Below are 15,328 nucleotides of genomic sequence, written 5' to 3'. Positions count from 1 at the left end.
GCATTGTGTGATGGTACACAGGATGAGCTGCTCCATCAGCTTCCTGGGCACCGAAGTCAAGCTAACAGGCCTGTAATTTCCTGGATCATCCTTCTAATCCTTCTTATATAAGGGCATCACATTGGCCAATTTCCAATCTGTGGAACCTCCCCGGTCAGCCAGGACTGCTGGTAGATGATGGAAAGCAGCTTGGTGAGCACCCCAGCCAGCTCCTTCAGCACCCTCGGGTGTATCCCATCTGCTCCCATAGACTTGTGTGTGTCTGTGTGATGCAGCAGGTCACTGACTGTCTCCTGGAATGCAGGAGGGTCATTCTTCCAGTCTCTGTCTTCTGACTGAGGAGGCTGGATTCCCTCAGTACAACTAGTCCTGGTATTAAAGACTGAGGCAAAGAAGGCATTAAGCACCTCAGCCTTTTCCTCATTACTTGATACCATGTTTCCTCTTGCGTCTAGCAGGGGATGGAGGCGCTCTCTGGTCTTTCTTTTGCTACTGCCATACTTATAGAAACATTTCTTGTTGTCCTTGACTGCTGAAGTCAGATTAATTTCCAGCTGAGCTTTAGACCTCCTGATTTCCACCCTGCATAGCTTCACAGCCTCTTTGTAATCAGTGTGAGTGGCTAGCCCCTTCTTCCAAAGGCCCTAAACTCTCCTTTTCTCCCTGAGTTGCAGCCAAAGCTCCCTGTTTAACCAGAGTGGTCTTCTCTGGTGCCAGCTCCTCTTACAGCACCCAGGGACAGCCTACTCCTGTGCCATTAAGGCTTTCTTCTTAAAGAGCATCCAGCCTTCCTGGACCCCTATACCCTTCAGGACCATATCCCATGGGATTCTATTAAGCAGGTGCCTAAACAAGTCTAAGTCAGCTCTTCAGAAGTCCAAGATGTCAGTTCTGCTGCCCCCTCCCCTGACCTCTCTAAGAATAGAGAACTCTATTTTTTCATGATCGCTGTGCTCTAGTCAGCCTCCAACTTCCACATCATCCACCAGTCCTTCTCTGTTCACAGAGAGGAGGTCCAGCAGGGCACCTTCTCTGGTCAGTTCACTCAGCTTTCACAGATGTTACCACAATTACTGATCCATCAATATCCCTTGCATCTTTGTTGTGCTGCATGTCTCCATCCCTTTCCTCCACTGAGATGGCCGGGTGAGGGTCATCACTGGCACAACAGCCCATTAACTGTGGTAATCTACCCTGGGACATGTCTAAGAGTTCCAGTTTTGTCCCTTTCCCCTTTCAAATCTAGTTTAAAGCTCTCTCAATGAGTCCAGCTAACTCCTGCCCCAAGATCCTTATCCCTCTCTGGGACAGGTGCATTCCATCTGGTGCCAAAGGGTCTGGCATCCTGTATACTAATCCACGGTAGAAAAATCCAAAGCCCTGCTGGTAAGCAAAGCCCTGCAGTCTCAGAGCCGCAAGTTCATCTGTTGAGTTCTCCTGTAATCTTCTTTATCCATCCCTGCAATTGAAGGGATGGAGGAGAACACAATTTGTTCTCCCGACCCCTTAACAAGTTTCCCCAAGGCCCTGAAATCTCTCTTCACTGATTTAGGACTTCTGGTAATGTTGTCACTACCTACCTGAAAAAACAGGAGAGGGTAGTAGTTCTTGGGTCTCAGTAGAGTGGGGAGTTTAGCTGTGAGGTCCTTCACCTGTGCCCCACAGAGGCAGCAGACTTCCCTATGAAGCAGGTCCGGTCTGCATATGGGGCCTTCAACACCCCTCAGAATGGAGTCACCCACTACAATGACCCTTCTGGAATTCTTTTTAGAATTGGTTTTAATACATGGTCTAAAGCAACCCAGACTTGATGGACCATCATCTTCCTCCTTGTCTGTCTCATTTTCTTGGTCCTTCTCCATTCAAAAGTTCCAGGGCCCCATATCTATTGTGAAGGGGCACCATGGAAGGTGAGATGATTTTCCTACCTCCCTGAGTAGGGACCTGTCTCCAGTCTCCCCATTCTCTTAGGTTCCCTCCTTCTGCCTGGTAGCCAGAGGGTGAGGGATCACCTGCCTCTTTTGGTGCCTCCATTTGCTCCCATGGCTTCAGGGGTGCTAGGGTGTTACTCCACCAATCAATTTCCCTTTCGCACTCCCTAATGCTTCTTAATCTCTCAACCTCTTCTTTGAGTTCCGCCACCAGGCTGAGCAGGTCATCCATCTGATCACAGCGCACACAGGTGTTGGCACTGCTGCCCTCCGACAGCATTGACAGGCTCAGGCACTCCCTGCAGCCTGGGACCTGGACCTCTGCATGTTTGCGTGGCAGCTCGGTCTGGGTCACCACGTTCTTTCTGGTCATGGTTTGACGTGAGTGGAGACTATAGTTCCATCTACTCATGGAGGATGATGACAACTAGCTCAGATAACCTCTAGACCCAGGAGAGGGACTATGCCCTGTCTGCTCACCCTGCCTGTGCAAACTGCTGCTCAAACTGCCCATACAGCTGGGTATCCCATTTGACTGCCATAAGAAGGTTCCTCCTTACTCACAGCTGTGGACAGAGACAGTATGACACTACCCTAGAGAGGTTAACTGGAGAATTGAGTGGCTTCTGTTTGGGTAAAAGCACATCTGCTAATTATATATAAGCATATATCATGGCAGGAATACTAAGCATTTTACGTCATTAGAAAGCCCAACTCAGAGATCCAGATCACACTGTACATTTATCAGCTTTTTTTCCTTCAGAAATGTTCAACTTATCATACCTATCTTACATTCTCTTCAAGACCTAACCTTGAATTCCTGATGAAAGGAAAAAAAATCCACTAATACTTCTGCAGCTGGCATTAGTGCTCACCTCTCCACCAACCACAACAACTTAATCTATGAAACTATCTCCAGAGGCCAAGTCCCAACTATGACTGGTTAAATGAAAAATAAACTCATAACTTTGTATCTTTTCTATTCTAGATTTCAGTCTAACACAAAGTTGGATTTAATATCCTCATTATTGCAGACTGTATATAATTACCTTCCTTTGGACAGAGTGCAGCTTTTTTAAAGAATAAATCTGACTAGAGCCTAAACCAACCAGATACTGCTATCTATTTTCTCTAAACTGGTGCAACACAGGAATGTGCACTAGGGATTTAAATTCACAGATCTTAAGAAAAAAAATAGTGCTGTATCAATAAGCATAGTTCATAGTTTACCTCTCAGAAGAACTAAAGCAAGTGCAAACCCTTGAGTGGAATTCCAGTTTCTTTCAGTCAGGTTTTTAGGCCCCAGTCACTGACTCTGAATTAGGATTCAGACTCTACAAATCATGAACTGGCTCCTTTTCCTGGCCACTCTATCCCCAACAAGCCTTGCATGCAAAGAGGGGATCTCTAACTAGGCCCATTATCCTTCTTCATGAAGTTCTCTAAGTGCATGGGATATCGTACCCGCAGTGCTGGCAGACTCCATCTTTCAGCCAGTCTGACAGGCTCTGACAAAACTTTACGGGAATTTAATTTCCTCCATCTTTTACTCAAAGCAGCTGAAACACCATACTTCTAAAATCCAATACCTGCGGTAAAACTATTCTCAGCAATTTTCTCTCTCCACTTTCCAAACAGCCAAAAAATAGCTGGTCTTAGCAATCTGCATTTTTTGATGAGGCCGGTTTCCTCAGAATTAGCACAATTCCATATGGTACTAGAAGCCTGGGACCCTTTGAGCGATTGCATAATGGCCCATAGCTGCTGGTGACCAGCTGCCACATGTATGAAGTTCCCCATAGGTTATCATTTATACCCATTGTAAAAGAAAATCTTTTCCATCTGTGAGGAACACAGAATCAAACCCACCCAAGAGTCTCTGGCAATTTAATTCTGGACCAAAATTTCTGCTGACCTTTCTGTTTCTCTTCAGAAATCTATTTCACCAGTTCCTCCTTCCCTTTCCCCTATAAAATTCTTACACTGTCTAGTTCTTGCAGTAGCTATTGATGCTACATCAAAAGACGCTGCAGCTGCTGATACTCTTTCTCACAGCCATTTCAGTAGCACTCCAACATCTATTGCTATCTTCAGCCTGTGACAGTTTGCCCAAGTCCTCCTCCACCAGTCTGGGAAAAAAATCACTGCCAAAAGTTTTGCAAAAAGTCTTTTTCAGGCTTCTTCCTCAGGGCACGTTCTGTTGAAAAACTCAAAAGGACAACACAAAACCAAGCTATTTCCCCAGAGTGCACATGCTGCCAGAGCTCAGAGGCCTTTTCCTCCACCTCTCTCTGCTACTAAGGGAAGGGCAGACCTTCCTTCTTTCTTTTAAAGCCTAGCTGAATGATGAAGCAGTCTTGCTTTAACTGTTTCCAATCCCTTCAATATTTCCTTACTTGCTGTTGAGCACAATCCTCTAAACTCCCCTTAACATATGATTTGGGCAACAGGCATAAAACTTTAATTAAAAGGAGTTACAAAATTCATTTAATAAAAATGATACAAAACCTAATCAAACTTACCATACAGATAATAATCACAATGAAGCTATTTATATTGTTTCTCTCTAATGTCCTTACAATTCAGGATGCTGTTAGCAGTTGTACAGAACTATGCATATACCTGGTAATACACAGTTTAGAAGAAACAGTCTCTGCCTGAAAAGTCCTGTATGTACCTTACCCTAGGCAGTGATGTTTTTATGCAGAAAAAACCCTGCATCTTTTCACCTACCTCTCTAACAGCCAGCACTGATCATGAATTCTCAAGAAGAAAAAGGATATTAATTTTCTTCTCTTGAGGGCATATATTTCCCTATAATCTTCTGGATTTGGGGCATGCTGCATTATCATTGTTATTATTACTACTACATAAAGATCTCACCAGCTGTCTCAGTTCTCTTTCTTTTCACATATTCTTCTGATGCATTTTAAAAACAGGTAAAGATCTAATGCAAAATATTTTCTACTACTCTAGAACAAGAAGAGAGAGATTTTAATTTGACTAGCAAGGAGGACACAGAGGAACTGACTTTGGAAATAATTATTCTGCTAAAAACCACACATATGCACATTAACTGGAAAGAACCAAGTATTAGGTAATATGCTCTTTGAATTCTAGGAATACACTTTTCTTCTTTTTAAAATAATATTTAAACTGTTCAAAAAAATTCATTTGAAGCCTCAAATTATTTAAGTATGGTGAGCAGATGAAGTCTTAAGTTGGAAGTATAAGTTTGCCTTGAATTGAGGTCAAAAATAATTTGGTAAAATGAAATTATGGATATCCCTTGGATTAATTTACTGGAAGATACCCACTTAAATTCTGAGTGTTGCCTAGAGGGAAATGTTTTGTGATTAGGGAGAAGTGGTGGAGAACGCATTCTCCTTTGCTTCTCAGTTACATTTATGGAAATTGGGAAAAGCTGGTGTGTATTCAGGAAAGAAACTTTACATTCAGGGTTTGTGTTCACAAGACAATACTCTTGGATAAAGCTGAAAATCATACTATAAATATGTGATGAAGAAGACAGGCACACAAGATGTGGTTGGAACTTCTCAATGGAATACAAAGGACAGTACCTGAAAACAGAGCTAGGAGCTGGCCTTGTTTAACTGTACTTGCAACAGTAGACAGGCTATCATCAAGCTGACAGAAGATTAATTAAAAAGCAGAACTACACTGAACTGGTGCAAAGTGTCTTTCAGTCAGAAAGTGGAAAGAACATGTCCCTGTCCGAGCACTAGAATTTATATGATGAATGATCCACACACCTACTCTGATGACTTAAAAAGGAATTTAGGCTAAATTCAGACTTCTAAGACCAGGACAGCTGGATCTATAATGTCCATACTCAGTCAGTTACATCTCTGCACATATAGCCTAACTCCAGAAGTAGTTTAAGCTTATTATCTGTGCAGCCTATATCTCAATATGGTTTGAAAATTCCTTTATGTGACTAAAGTCAATTGTTGCAGAAGACAAGCAGCTCATTTAGGTGCCTCCTGAATTCTGTTAGTCTGAAGATGAGGCACTTAATTTGTCTCTTAGAACCTGGGTGGACATATTCCTCTGTTATTCTCAGAAACTGTAATACTGATTTCAGCAAAGTCTGGCAGCAACGGTCATCTTCATAGAACAGGTGGAAGTGAGACAGGCTTGCTTTCTGGTTAGGGGAAAGACCAAGGATATGGGTTAAAACTGAGCTTCAACCTCAAAAGACTCAAATCCAAATCCCTCACTCCTACAAGTGTGCCCTGTCTGTTATGCAGTAGAATAGTCTGGGTTACCACCCCTTCCAATACTGGATCAAAACTAAGGCTATCAGACTAGAATGGTGGAGCATGCCTGTGTGGAGGGAAGCAGCTGATGGTGTCACACAAGCAAAACACTATCTCACTTGAGGGGATTCAGCTTGAGAAGGGAAAACTCTGTGAGGGTTCTTTCTGAACACCAAGCAATTACATAAGACACCAGCAAATGCATTTTGAAGAGAGTATTTTCTGGGTGGATAGGCACATGAAATGCAGAACACTGACTTTTCTCCTGAAAATAACTAAGCAAACTTTCTTAACCAAATGTACTGAGAAGCAGAAATCAAAATATACCCTGTGTTTCCTACTGGTTAGAGCAAGGCACCTCAGCACACCCCCTATTTGGGCTTACCTGCTAAAGGTATCTGTTTTGCATTGGTGATAGCAGATGCTGTAAATCACCAACACTTAGTATTTGAGCACATACAGAGGTGTGTGAACTCTGAATTCTACCCACTCATCTCAGGCCAGTCTAGTACACTACTCTCTGTTTAAGAATTTTTTTGTTTTCCTTTAAGTCTCTACCATTCACAGAATCACAGAATGGTTTGGGTTGGAAGGGACCTCAAAGATCACCTAGTTCCAACCCCCCTGCCATGGGCAGGGACACCTTCCACTAGACCAGGTTGCTCAAAGACCTGTCCAACCTGGCCTTGAACAATTCCAGGGATGGGGCATCCACAACCTCTCTGGGCAACCTGTTTCAGTGCCTATCACCCTCCCAGTGAAAAGCTTAAGTATACAGTATTATTACTTTCACTAGGATTACTTTTCATTTGCACACCAAAATGTGTGTACACCAATATATCAGAAAAAACTCTTTCTGTCGGTCTTATTGTTTGAAGTGCTATACTATTTTCTTTCAGTCTTATGTATATCTTACTATCAAATACCTGCATAAATTGACTCAGGCTTAAAAATAATTCAGTGTATGTTTGTATAATGAGCTTAAAAGAACAGCTGTTTTCATATTTCAGGCTGCTGTATTGGGTTTGCATGGCAAGGGTTTGGTAGCGGGGGGCTACAGCAGTAGCTTCTGTGAGAAGATGCCAGAAACTTCCCATGTCCAGTAGACTGAATGACAGCCAGCTCCAAGACAGACCCACTGCTGGCCAAAGCTGAGCCCATCAGCAATGGAGGTAGAGCCTCTGTGATAACGTATTTAAGAAGTGGGAAAATAACATGCACAATGCAGCTGAGCAGAAAGGAGTGAGAATATATGAGAGCAACAACTCTGCAGACACCAAGGTCAGTGAAGAAGGAGGGGGAGGAGGTGCTCTGGGTGCTGGAGCAGAGACTCCCCTGCAGCCCATGACGAAGACCCTGGTGAGGCAGCTGTGCCCTGCACCCATGGAGGGTAACGGAGGAGCAGATCTCCACCTGCAGCCCGGGGAGGGCCCCACGCTGGAGCAGGGGGGTGAGCCCAAAGGGGGCTGGGACCCCGTGGGAAGCCCACGCTGGAGCAGGCTCCTGGCAGGACCTGTGGCCCCGTGGAGAGAGGAGCCCACGCTGGGGCAGGTTTGCTGGCAGGGCTTGGGACCTGCGGGGGACCCACGCTGGAGCAGCCTGTTCTGAGGGACTGCACCCTGTGAGAAGGACTCATGCTGGAACAGTTCATCAAGAAGTACAGCCTGCGGAAAAGACCCACACTGGAGAAGTTCATGGAGGACTGACTCCCGTGGGTGGGACTCCATGCTGGAGAAGGGGAAGAGAGTGAGGAGTGGTAGACCAGCTTGGTGGGCAACTGGCATCCAGGCAAGGTCAAGCCACCACAGCTGTACAAAAGTAATTCTGATTCCAGTGACCTCATTAAGTAGATATGACTATCAGACACTAAGAGCATGATCTAAAGTCACTGACATCCAAGGTAGACAAGTTTTTGGGAGACTCTACTCTTTGTTGCAGTACTCACTTTATGCCTGACTCAAATTAAATAGGGATTATAAATACTGTATTTTGTAAATCCAAGAAAGTAGGTCTGTTAAAAATTTCCATAGTTAAAATAATGCTGTAATTTATTTAAGGTTTATGAAGTAAACTCTCCATGCCAAACTGAATGAAAGGCAGAGTAAATGACACCTCCACATATCAGCAGGTGTGTGGAAAACACATCACTTTGATATAAATTCCCTACTGTATTCCAGAGTCCTTCAGAGAAACCCTCTCCTTCGCATGAGGCAAGGTTGGGGGCTCATCAACCCCACTTGTTGGCAGGCAACTGCCACAAAGTCAAACATCCCTACAGTGCTACCTTCTCACACCCAGATCATCTCTCCTTCCTGTAGGAGAACCACTGGTACCTCAAGTCACATGCTGGAGAGAATTGTGCAATGACTTTTTTTCCTCCAGTAAGTCAAACTGTACCAAGCTAACCAAACTCTACTAGAACTTTGGTAATTTTCAGTTCACAATCTTGCCACATTCAACAAAGACAATGAAATATCATAGCAATTATATACTCAAACTTCATAAAAATAAAAAAAAATTACTATACAGTAAAGAGTAAAGGCATCTACTGTCACCACCTCTCCTATCTCTTCATATTAGATAAAAATGTATCAAATTCAAAAATGTTGGATCCAATTAAATATTTATTTTTAAAAATTGACTGTTAAAGTCTTAAATCACACATTTAAAGATACTTCCATTCAGTCATTTACCAAAATTAAATTGGACAGCTCAGAAATCCAAAATAAGGCCCATGTCTGGGTTATATTCCCTTGGTATTATACATCAGTCTATATACAATTACCTTTTTTTTTTTTTTCTAATTGCCTCAGAAATTAAAGTATTTATACAAAGATGCATCACATCTCACATTTCCAACAAATGTCCTTCTATTACAGAAAAGTGGAGGAAACTTGCAAGACACCGTGTCTTTCTTTTCCATATACACACAAACCTAAACACAAAGAAATACAGCCAATTTCACCAAGTACTTTACTGTGATACCGATAGTTGTATTAAAGAAATGACTCAACTATGCTCTGTGCAAGAAGTGCTGGAGGAGCAAAGGGAAGCAGAAGGAAAAGAAATATATTAAATGCCTTTTTTCCCCCGTAAGGAAGATGACCAATAATTTAGCAAATGCTGCATTGAAGGCTTAAGTTATAAAAATGCATAGGAAAAAAACACCGTAACTGTTCTATCTCTCTCTATTATGAGTCTACCATTTCTGGTACTGAAAAAGTTAATGAAGAATAATTTTAAAATATTTTCCCAAGAAGAAGTAAATATTTTCAGAAGGGTTTTTTTTTTTTTTTTAAACTGCTATACTATGTTCATTATTCATTTGGTGACATAATTTAAAAGAAACAAGCTTTTTCATATCAAATGTGAAATACAAAAACCTTTTATTTGAAAAGAATCATTCACATCAAATGTGAATATTTCACATCAAGAATATTTCACATCAAATGTGAAATTCAAAAAACATTTATTTGCAATGGTTTCTGAAGGCAATGGAAAATCTGTATAAAATCTGGACGCGTGCTTTGCAAGGTCTGTGTAATTGCATCTCATTTCCCTTTATTTAATGTTTCTATGTGTTACATACAAATAGAAGAACTACTAAAAAGCATGGATATTTTCATTTCTTAGACTCATACCAGATCTTTAAGGCCTTCTTTTAAGAAGGAGGTCCTGACTGGTTAAATACCAGATGGATACTGATGCCTTATATTCCACTATGAAATGAGAAACAAAATAGCTCCTTCTTGGCAATATCATTAAGAAATTAAAGTTGTATAGGGAGCAAATTTACTTCATATCTATAGCTTATCCTTTGAGACAAGAAGGTGGCATGGGGAGGAAACACACTTTGTTAATAAAGAGAATAATACAAACTATACAGCAATTGTTGTAGAAAACTGTAAGACTCAAATACACCTGTTCCACAAAGAATCATTTAAATATTTCTACTGATTTTGTTGTTGTTGTTGTTCAACGACATTGCATTATATAAAGTATCACTCATGGCTTAACTTGGTATCATGAAAATATTATGAATCTCAATCACATTCCTGTGGAATGTACTATGAAAGTTATCTCTAATAATCATTCTATGATTATTCTATTAGACGACTACACTGAAATACAATTAAGTATATGCTGTGATGTCACAGACACAAAAAAAAAAAAATCACCAGTCTTCTTTTACCTCATAAACAAATGTTTCCTTTAGTTGCAAGTCAACAGCATTCATAAATCATATGAGACTTTCTCTGTTTTAAAAAATACAAATTTAGATTACTTACCATACAGGAAAACTTCCTCAATGTTACTGTCTTTTCCAGTTCAGTTCTTATCAGGCTTCATAAACCATCTCCTAAACCCAGCTTCTCAGTTCAGTAATCCGTCTTCTAAGCACATTATTCTGAGCCATTGAAGTTGCTCGGGCAGTTCAAAAGTTTTGCCTGAGCAGTAACTGAAGAACTGCATCTTCAGCTGAGACATATTTTTGTTTCCTGCTCTTTCACAGGACAACTCCTCCTTTGCACCGTTTACAGTATTAGAAATCTTCACATGGAACACCTGTGTGTGTTTCTCCTGGAATCTCCATGCTTCCTCCATGACTAGGCAAGGTTTCTTTTTAACTACAAACCCCACTGTAGTGGCTGACAAATTGTTATGGTGAATTTAAGGCAGCAAAGCCATAAAAATACACTCTCCAAATATCCTTAATCACATAACCCACAGTCAGTCTACAAGGTACCATACTGGATAATAATTGTTCAGTAAAAAAAAATAAATTAGAGAATAACTGTCTTTTTTTTTTTCCCCTCCAAATAACATATCTTTTGGATTAAAAAAGCTGAACATAATTTAAAACATATTCTGTTAAAAAAACTCAAATAAACATAATTTAACTTCTTACTTGACGATGAATAATATCAATAACATAATACTATTATATTCTGCATTCAAAGTATTCTTAATTAGCCATAAAATCACATATTTTAAAAATTACTTACATTCTGCATATTTCTGAAGCTGAGAGAACTCTCCAGGACTAAGGTTAACCCACTTCTCCTGGCTCGTCATACTGGCAGTAAGGGTCCTTGTTAAATATCAGAAAAACATTCCCTTTGACCCAGGTGATATAAACTCCATAAAGATTTGTAGCTTCAGTTCACAGTGCTTGGAGATTGGAGAGGTGGCATCAGTCTATGTGGATAAAGGTTTTGTTGCTATGAACTGTTCCCAGTGTGTTGGTTCAGTGATGAGTTACAGCACTGTTGAAAGAAGATCAAATATTAGAAGAATAAATACCAGTTTTCCTATGGGAATAACTGTAACTGATAAATATTTTCTTGCATAGAGTTTTGCTCAAAATCTTTCCATTCACTATCTGCCCATAAATAGTTAAACATGCACTTCTGAATTTTATTTTTGTAATTCCAAATGCTTATGTGCAGCACTGATAATCAAAAATTATTGACTGTTTAAGATCAGATTTTATCTGGACATCTTGTGTGGGGATGTCTGTGATTTAGTAACAACCACTGCAATAGTACATATTATCTATCAATAAACTTAGTTCCCTATGATTCATTGGGTTTGTATCCAATTATGTTGCTGTACAGTGCCGTATGGCCTTGCAAGAAATGTTCTGAAGCTTCTAACTCCCCATGTCAAAAATTAAATGGATTCTGCAGTTTTCACATGTTAACTATTCTAACAAAACAGCAGGGGTGTGATTTCCAGAATGTCACAACATCACTGAAGTCACTACTGAAAATCAAATATAACTGTTGGCACCATTGCAAATCAGTTCAGGAACAAAAAGATCAAACTGTGGGTGCCATCTCATTCCAATTTTATGCAGTTTCTACCTCTGTAGGACAGACCTTACAAAGGCAATGCATTACCAACCCACACCTTGCACAACAGGTTGGATACTTTTAATCTAATTTTAGCCATCAGAAAGTCAGGTATCTCATCTGAGATTGTCATCTAGGGCTCTCTCTTTAATCAGCAGAAAGAGACAGGTGGCCCAGACAGCAATTAATCCCTCCAGTTTCAACATAATCTTAAAATGTGATGAATTGCCTTCTTGGGGTATTTATCTTTCACTATTGATTACAGAGGTTGCCTAGATGACAAGTTTAGACTAGAAAGCTAATTTTAGACTGTAAGTGGAATCTCTTTATATGCCTAGCAATGTGTCATTTACAAGGGTCAAATTACAAAAAGAGCAAAGGAAAAATTCACACCAGAAGAGACTGACACAGTAATGGAAAGACTATTAAAAAGGAAAACATTGGCAGCTGGGAGAGGAAAGAAAAAGGAGTAAAATATCATGAGAGGAGAGGAAGGGGAAAAAAAAAAAGTAGTTAGGAACAGAAGTATGTGGAAAAATATACATTAACCCAATGATAGACAACACCTTTTTTTTTCCTGTCATATATATGAGTATCATTCCTGGACAAAAACTCAGGAAGAAAGACACCTTTAGTCCGAGGATACTTTCATTGCTCTCAGACCCTTCCTGGTAAATGATTTGAGTATATGCACCTATATTATGAGCAGGTAAGGCTATCTAAATACAACAGGCTACCTGGCAGCTGCCTTGTCTTTTTAAAATCTGAACCAGAAGAAATTCCTATACTCTTCATCTCCTAAAGTTAGAATAAAACATAATGATAAATTGGAAGAGGTAAGATCTAGTAACACTGACTGAACAAATAACAAAAAGTAATATAAGCATGGAGATTGGGAAGGAAAAAACAACATTAATGCAGATAATGTTGGCCAACTCACATCAATCCTCAAACATCAATGAATCGACGTCAGTGACAGAAAAAGGGCAGTAACTACAAAAGCTAAAAGCAGTATTTAGTAAGAAAAGGTATCATTCTGTCTTGAGAACCTCAGTCCATTTATTTATGACAAGAGAAAATAACTATAGTCAACAGGAACATTTTAATCAAATTAGAGAGTTTTATTTCTGGCAGTTGATTAGATTGTATTGAAGACAATTTCATTTCTTCAAATAGGTATATTTTTCTCATATTGTTGACAACTGATTAAGTTTTACTGAAAATGTTTTTATATTTGTATAATTGATTTAATAGAACTAAAATTTTCTACAATCTCATCCCGTATTACTTTTTGTATTAACTACATTTAGCTTCATTACCTGCAAAAGCTAACATTGCTGTGCAGTTAGAGATTATCTCAGTTATTTATTATGAATATTTGTGAGCAGCTGCTAATCATTAGAATTGCTATCACTAGCCAGGTAATAACTTGTGAGCTCTAAACTGATCAGTCTATCCATGTGCAACACCTTTAGTTGACCACTTATAGGATTTGTTGTATACATGGTACATGGGCAGTGAAAACGGATGTTTTCCCATTGACTTCCCCTTCTCCAAATTCAGATCTAAATGACCACCTTTTGCCTTTACCAGACACCCAGGCTCTACTGCCTACAAACAGTGTTGCAAGAAAAGGTACATGACCTGAATGAGATGAGAGCAATGGAAAAGTTTATTATGGGCACGGCAGTCAACAGGAAAGAAGATGTAGTCTGTGTGTAAACCAGCAGATTTATCATAGAAGATACAAAAAGAGTTTAAGGCTACATTCTTATCTTGGAAAGCTGTCCAAATGAAAGTTCCTTCCTTTAAAACGGAAGACTGTGGGGGATCTAGTGTAACTGTTTTGCTAGGTCTAATCCAGGAACACAATGGGGAGTTAGGTGTTCCTCTGAGGACGGCTAGCTGGTCTTTGAACTGCAGCCAGGTCCTGTACACCACCTCAGTTCATGCGATCCAGGAATATGCAGAAATATAATGGGGAAAATCTGAGCAAAAGGAACCTTATAGAGGCTTCCTTTTTTTAGGTTCCTATTAAGTTCTGCTTCAGGGGAGTCCTAAATAAGGAAAGGTCCCAGCTCCCTGCATCCCTTAGTTTTCATAGTTAAGCCTTCTACAGAGGCATTTCCCCATTTTATACATACATACATAATGTAGCTATAAGAAATCGAGCACATTATATAGATGCTGATGACAAAAGCCATCAATGCATATTTACGTTATATGATGTGTGCCATTTGTTAAGGTAAACATATCAAGATAACCTACATCTTATATAAATATCTTAATTTCTGTAGAAGAAAATATTAATTTACGTTATCTTTTTCAGTAGCGTTTAATTTAAATACATTCCTTCACACCTTACTTTAGTGCTCTTTCTCAGTACTCCAGGAAGGTCATGAAATGAGAAACCTATACACAACTACATGTAGAGGAAAGCAGTAACAGGGATAATACTACCACGTAGGAAAAGAAAAGAATCTTGATCTAAAACATTAACCAAATGTGCTTGCTGGCAAGCAAAATAAAGATCAGCAGCACTAAACAGATACAAACAGTGATTTGACCTCTCCATGCAGAGATAAATTACTTTGAAGAACACACTACAGCACAGAGTTAAAATAGATAGGATATCAGGTAGGGAAGTCTTCCACTGATCCTCTGAGAGTTTGACCTATTCCAGGGGAATTGGATCTGTGCACACATTTTGTTAGCATATGCTTAGGCAAGATTCACAGCCCACTCAACCAGACACAAAGCAGGCCTTACAAAGGAAAGAAATTAGGAACACTACATTAATAAACCATTAATTTTATCACAGAAAGAATTAGAAAAAAAAATTCTTCCTCCTCTATCCACTGACTATAATAAGTCTTAGAATCGCAGTTTCCCTTTTATAACATGTTTTTCTTTCTGAATTTGAGAGTTTATTAAGTTTTCTGTCAGGATTCCTATGAGGCCACATACCCAAACTAGGAAGCAAAGCTTTTGTTAAAAAAAAATAATCTACAAATCAAATTACTTAGCATTCAGCCAACAATGCTAACCAACTTAGATTTCCAGGAATTCCCCATGCCACTGAAATCCTCAGTTGCTCTGCAAAAATCCAGCTAAGAAGTGGAGAAGAGAAAGGAATATACAATGGAGGAAAAAACAAATGTAAAGGCACATCCTCTATACACCAACCTCAACACTCAAATCATCTCACAACCCCTTGTAAAGTCCTCACTGAAAGAAAAGAGGTTTTAGAGAGTATTGGGGG

The 15,328-nt window shown here is 39.8% G+C and overlaps 1 protein-coding gene across 7 annotated transcripts in view; it reads right to left on the bottom strand.

Moving 5' to 3' along the window:
* The window catches only part of DGKB (diacylglycerol kinase beta), a 358,512-nt gene that overhangs the window by 317,390 nt on the left and 25,794 nt on the right, over window positions 1-15,328 (bottom strand). For all 7 annotated transcript variants that reach the window (XM_026843216.1, XM_026843218.1, XM_026843219.1 and 4 more), the window contains exon 2: window positions 11,218-11,478. In XM_026843216.1, the coding sequence (XP_026699017.1) occupies window positions 11,218-11,287 (70 nt within the window). In that variant the 5' untranslated portion in view covers window positions 11,288-11,478. The remainder of the gene's footprint in view (window positions 1-11,217; window positions 11,479-15,328) is intronic.

The sequence above is a fragment of the Athene cunicularia genome, assembly GCF_003259725.1.
Source record: "Athene cunicularia isolate RWA chromosome 2 unlocalized genomic scaffold, athCun1 chr2_part1, whole genome shotgun sequence".
Taxonomy (NCBI): Eukaryota; Metazoa; Chordata; class Aves; order Strigiformes; family Strigidae; genus Athene; species Athene cunicularia.
The sequence above is the reverse complement of the archived record's forward strand: the minus strand, read 5'-3'. Positions and strand labels throughout refer to the sequence as shown.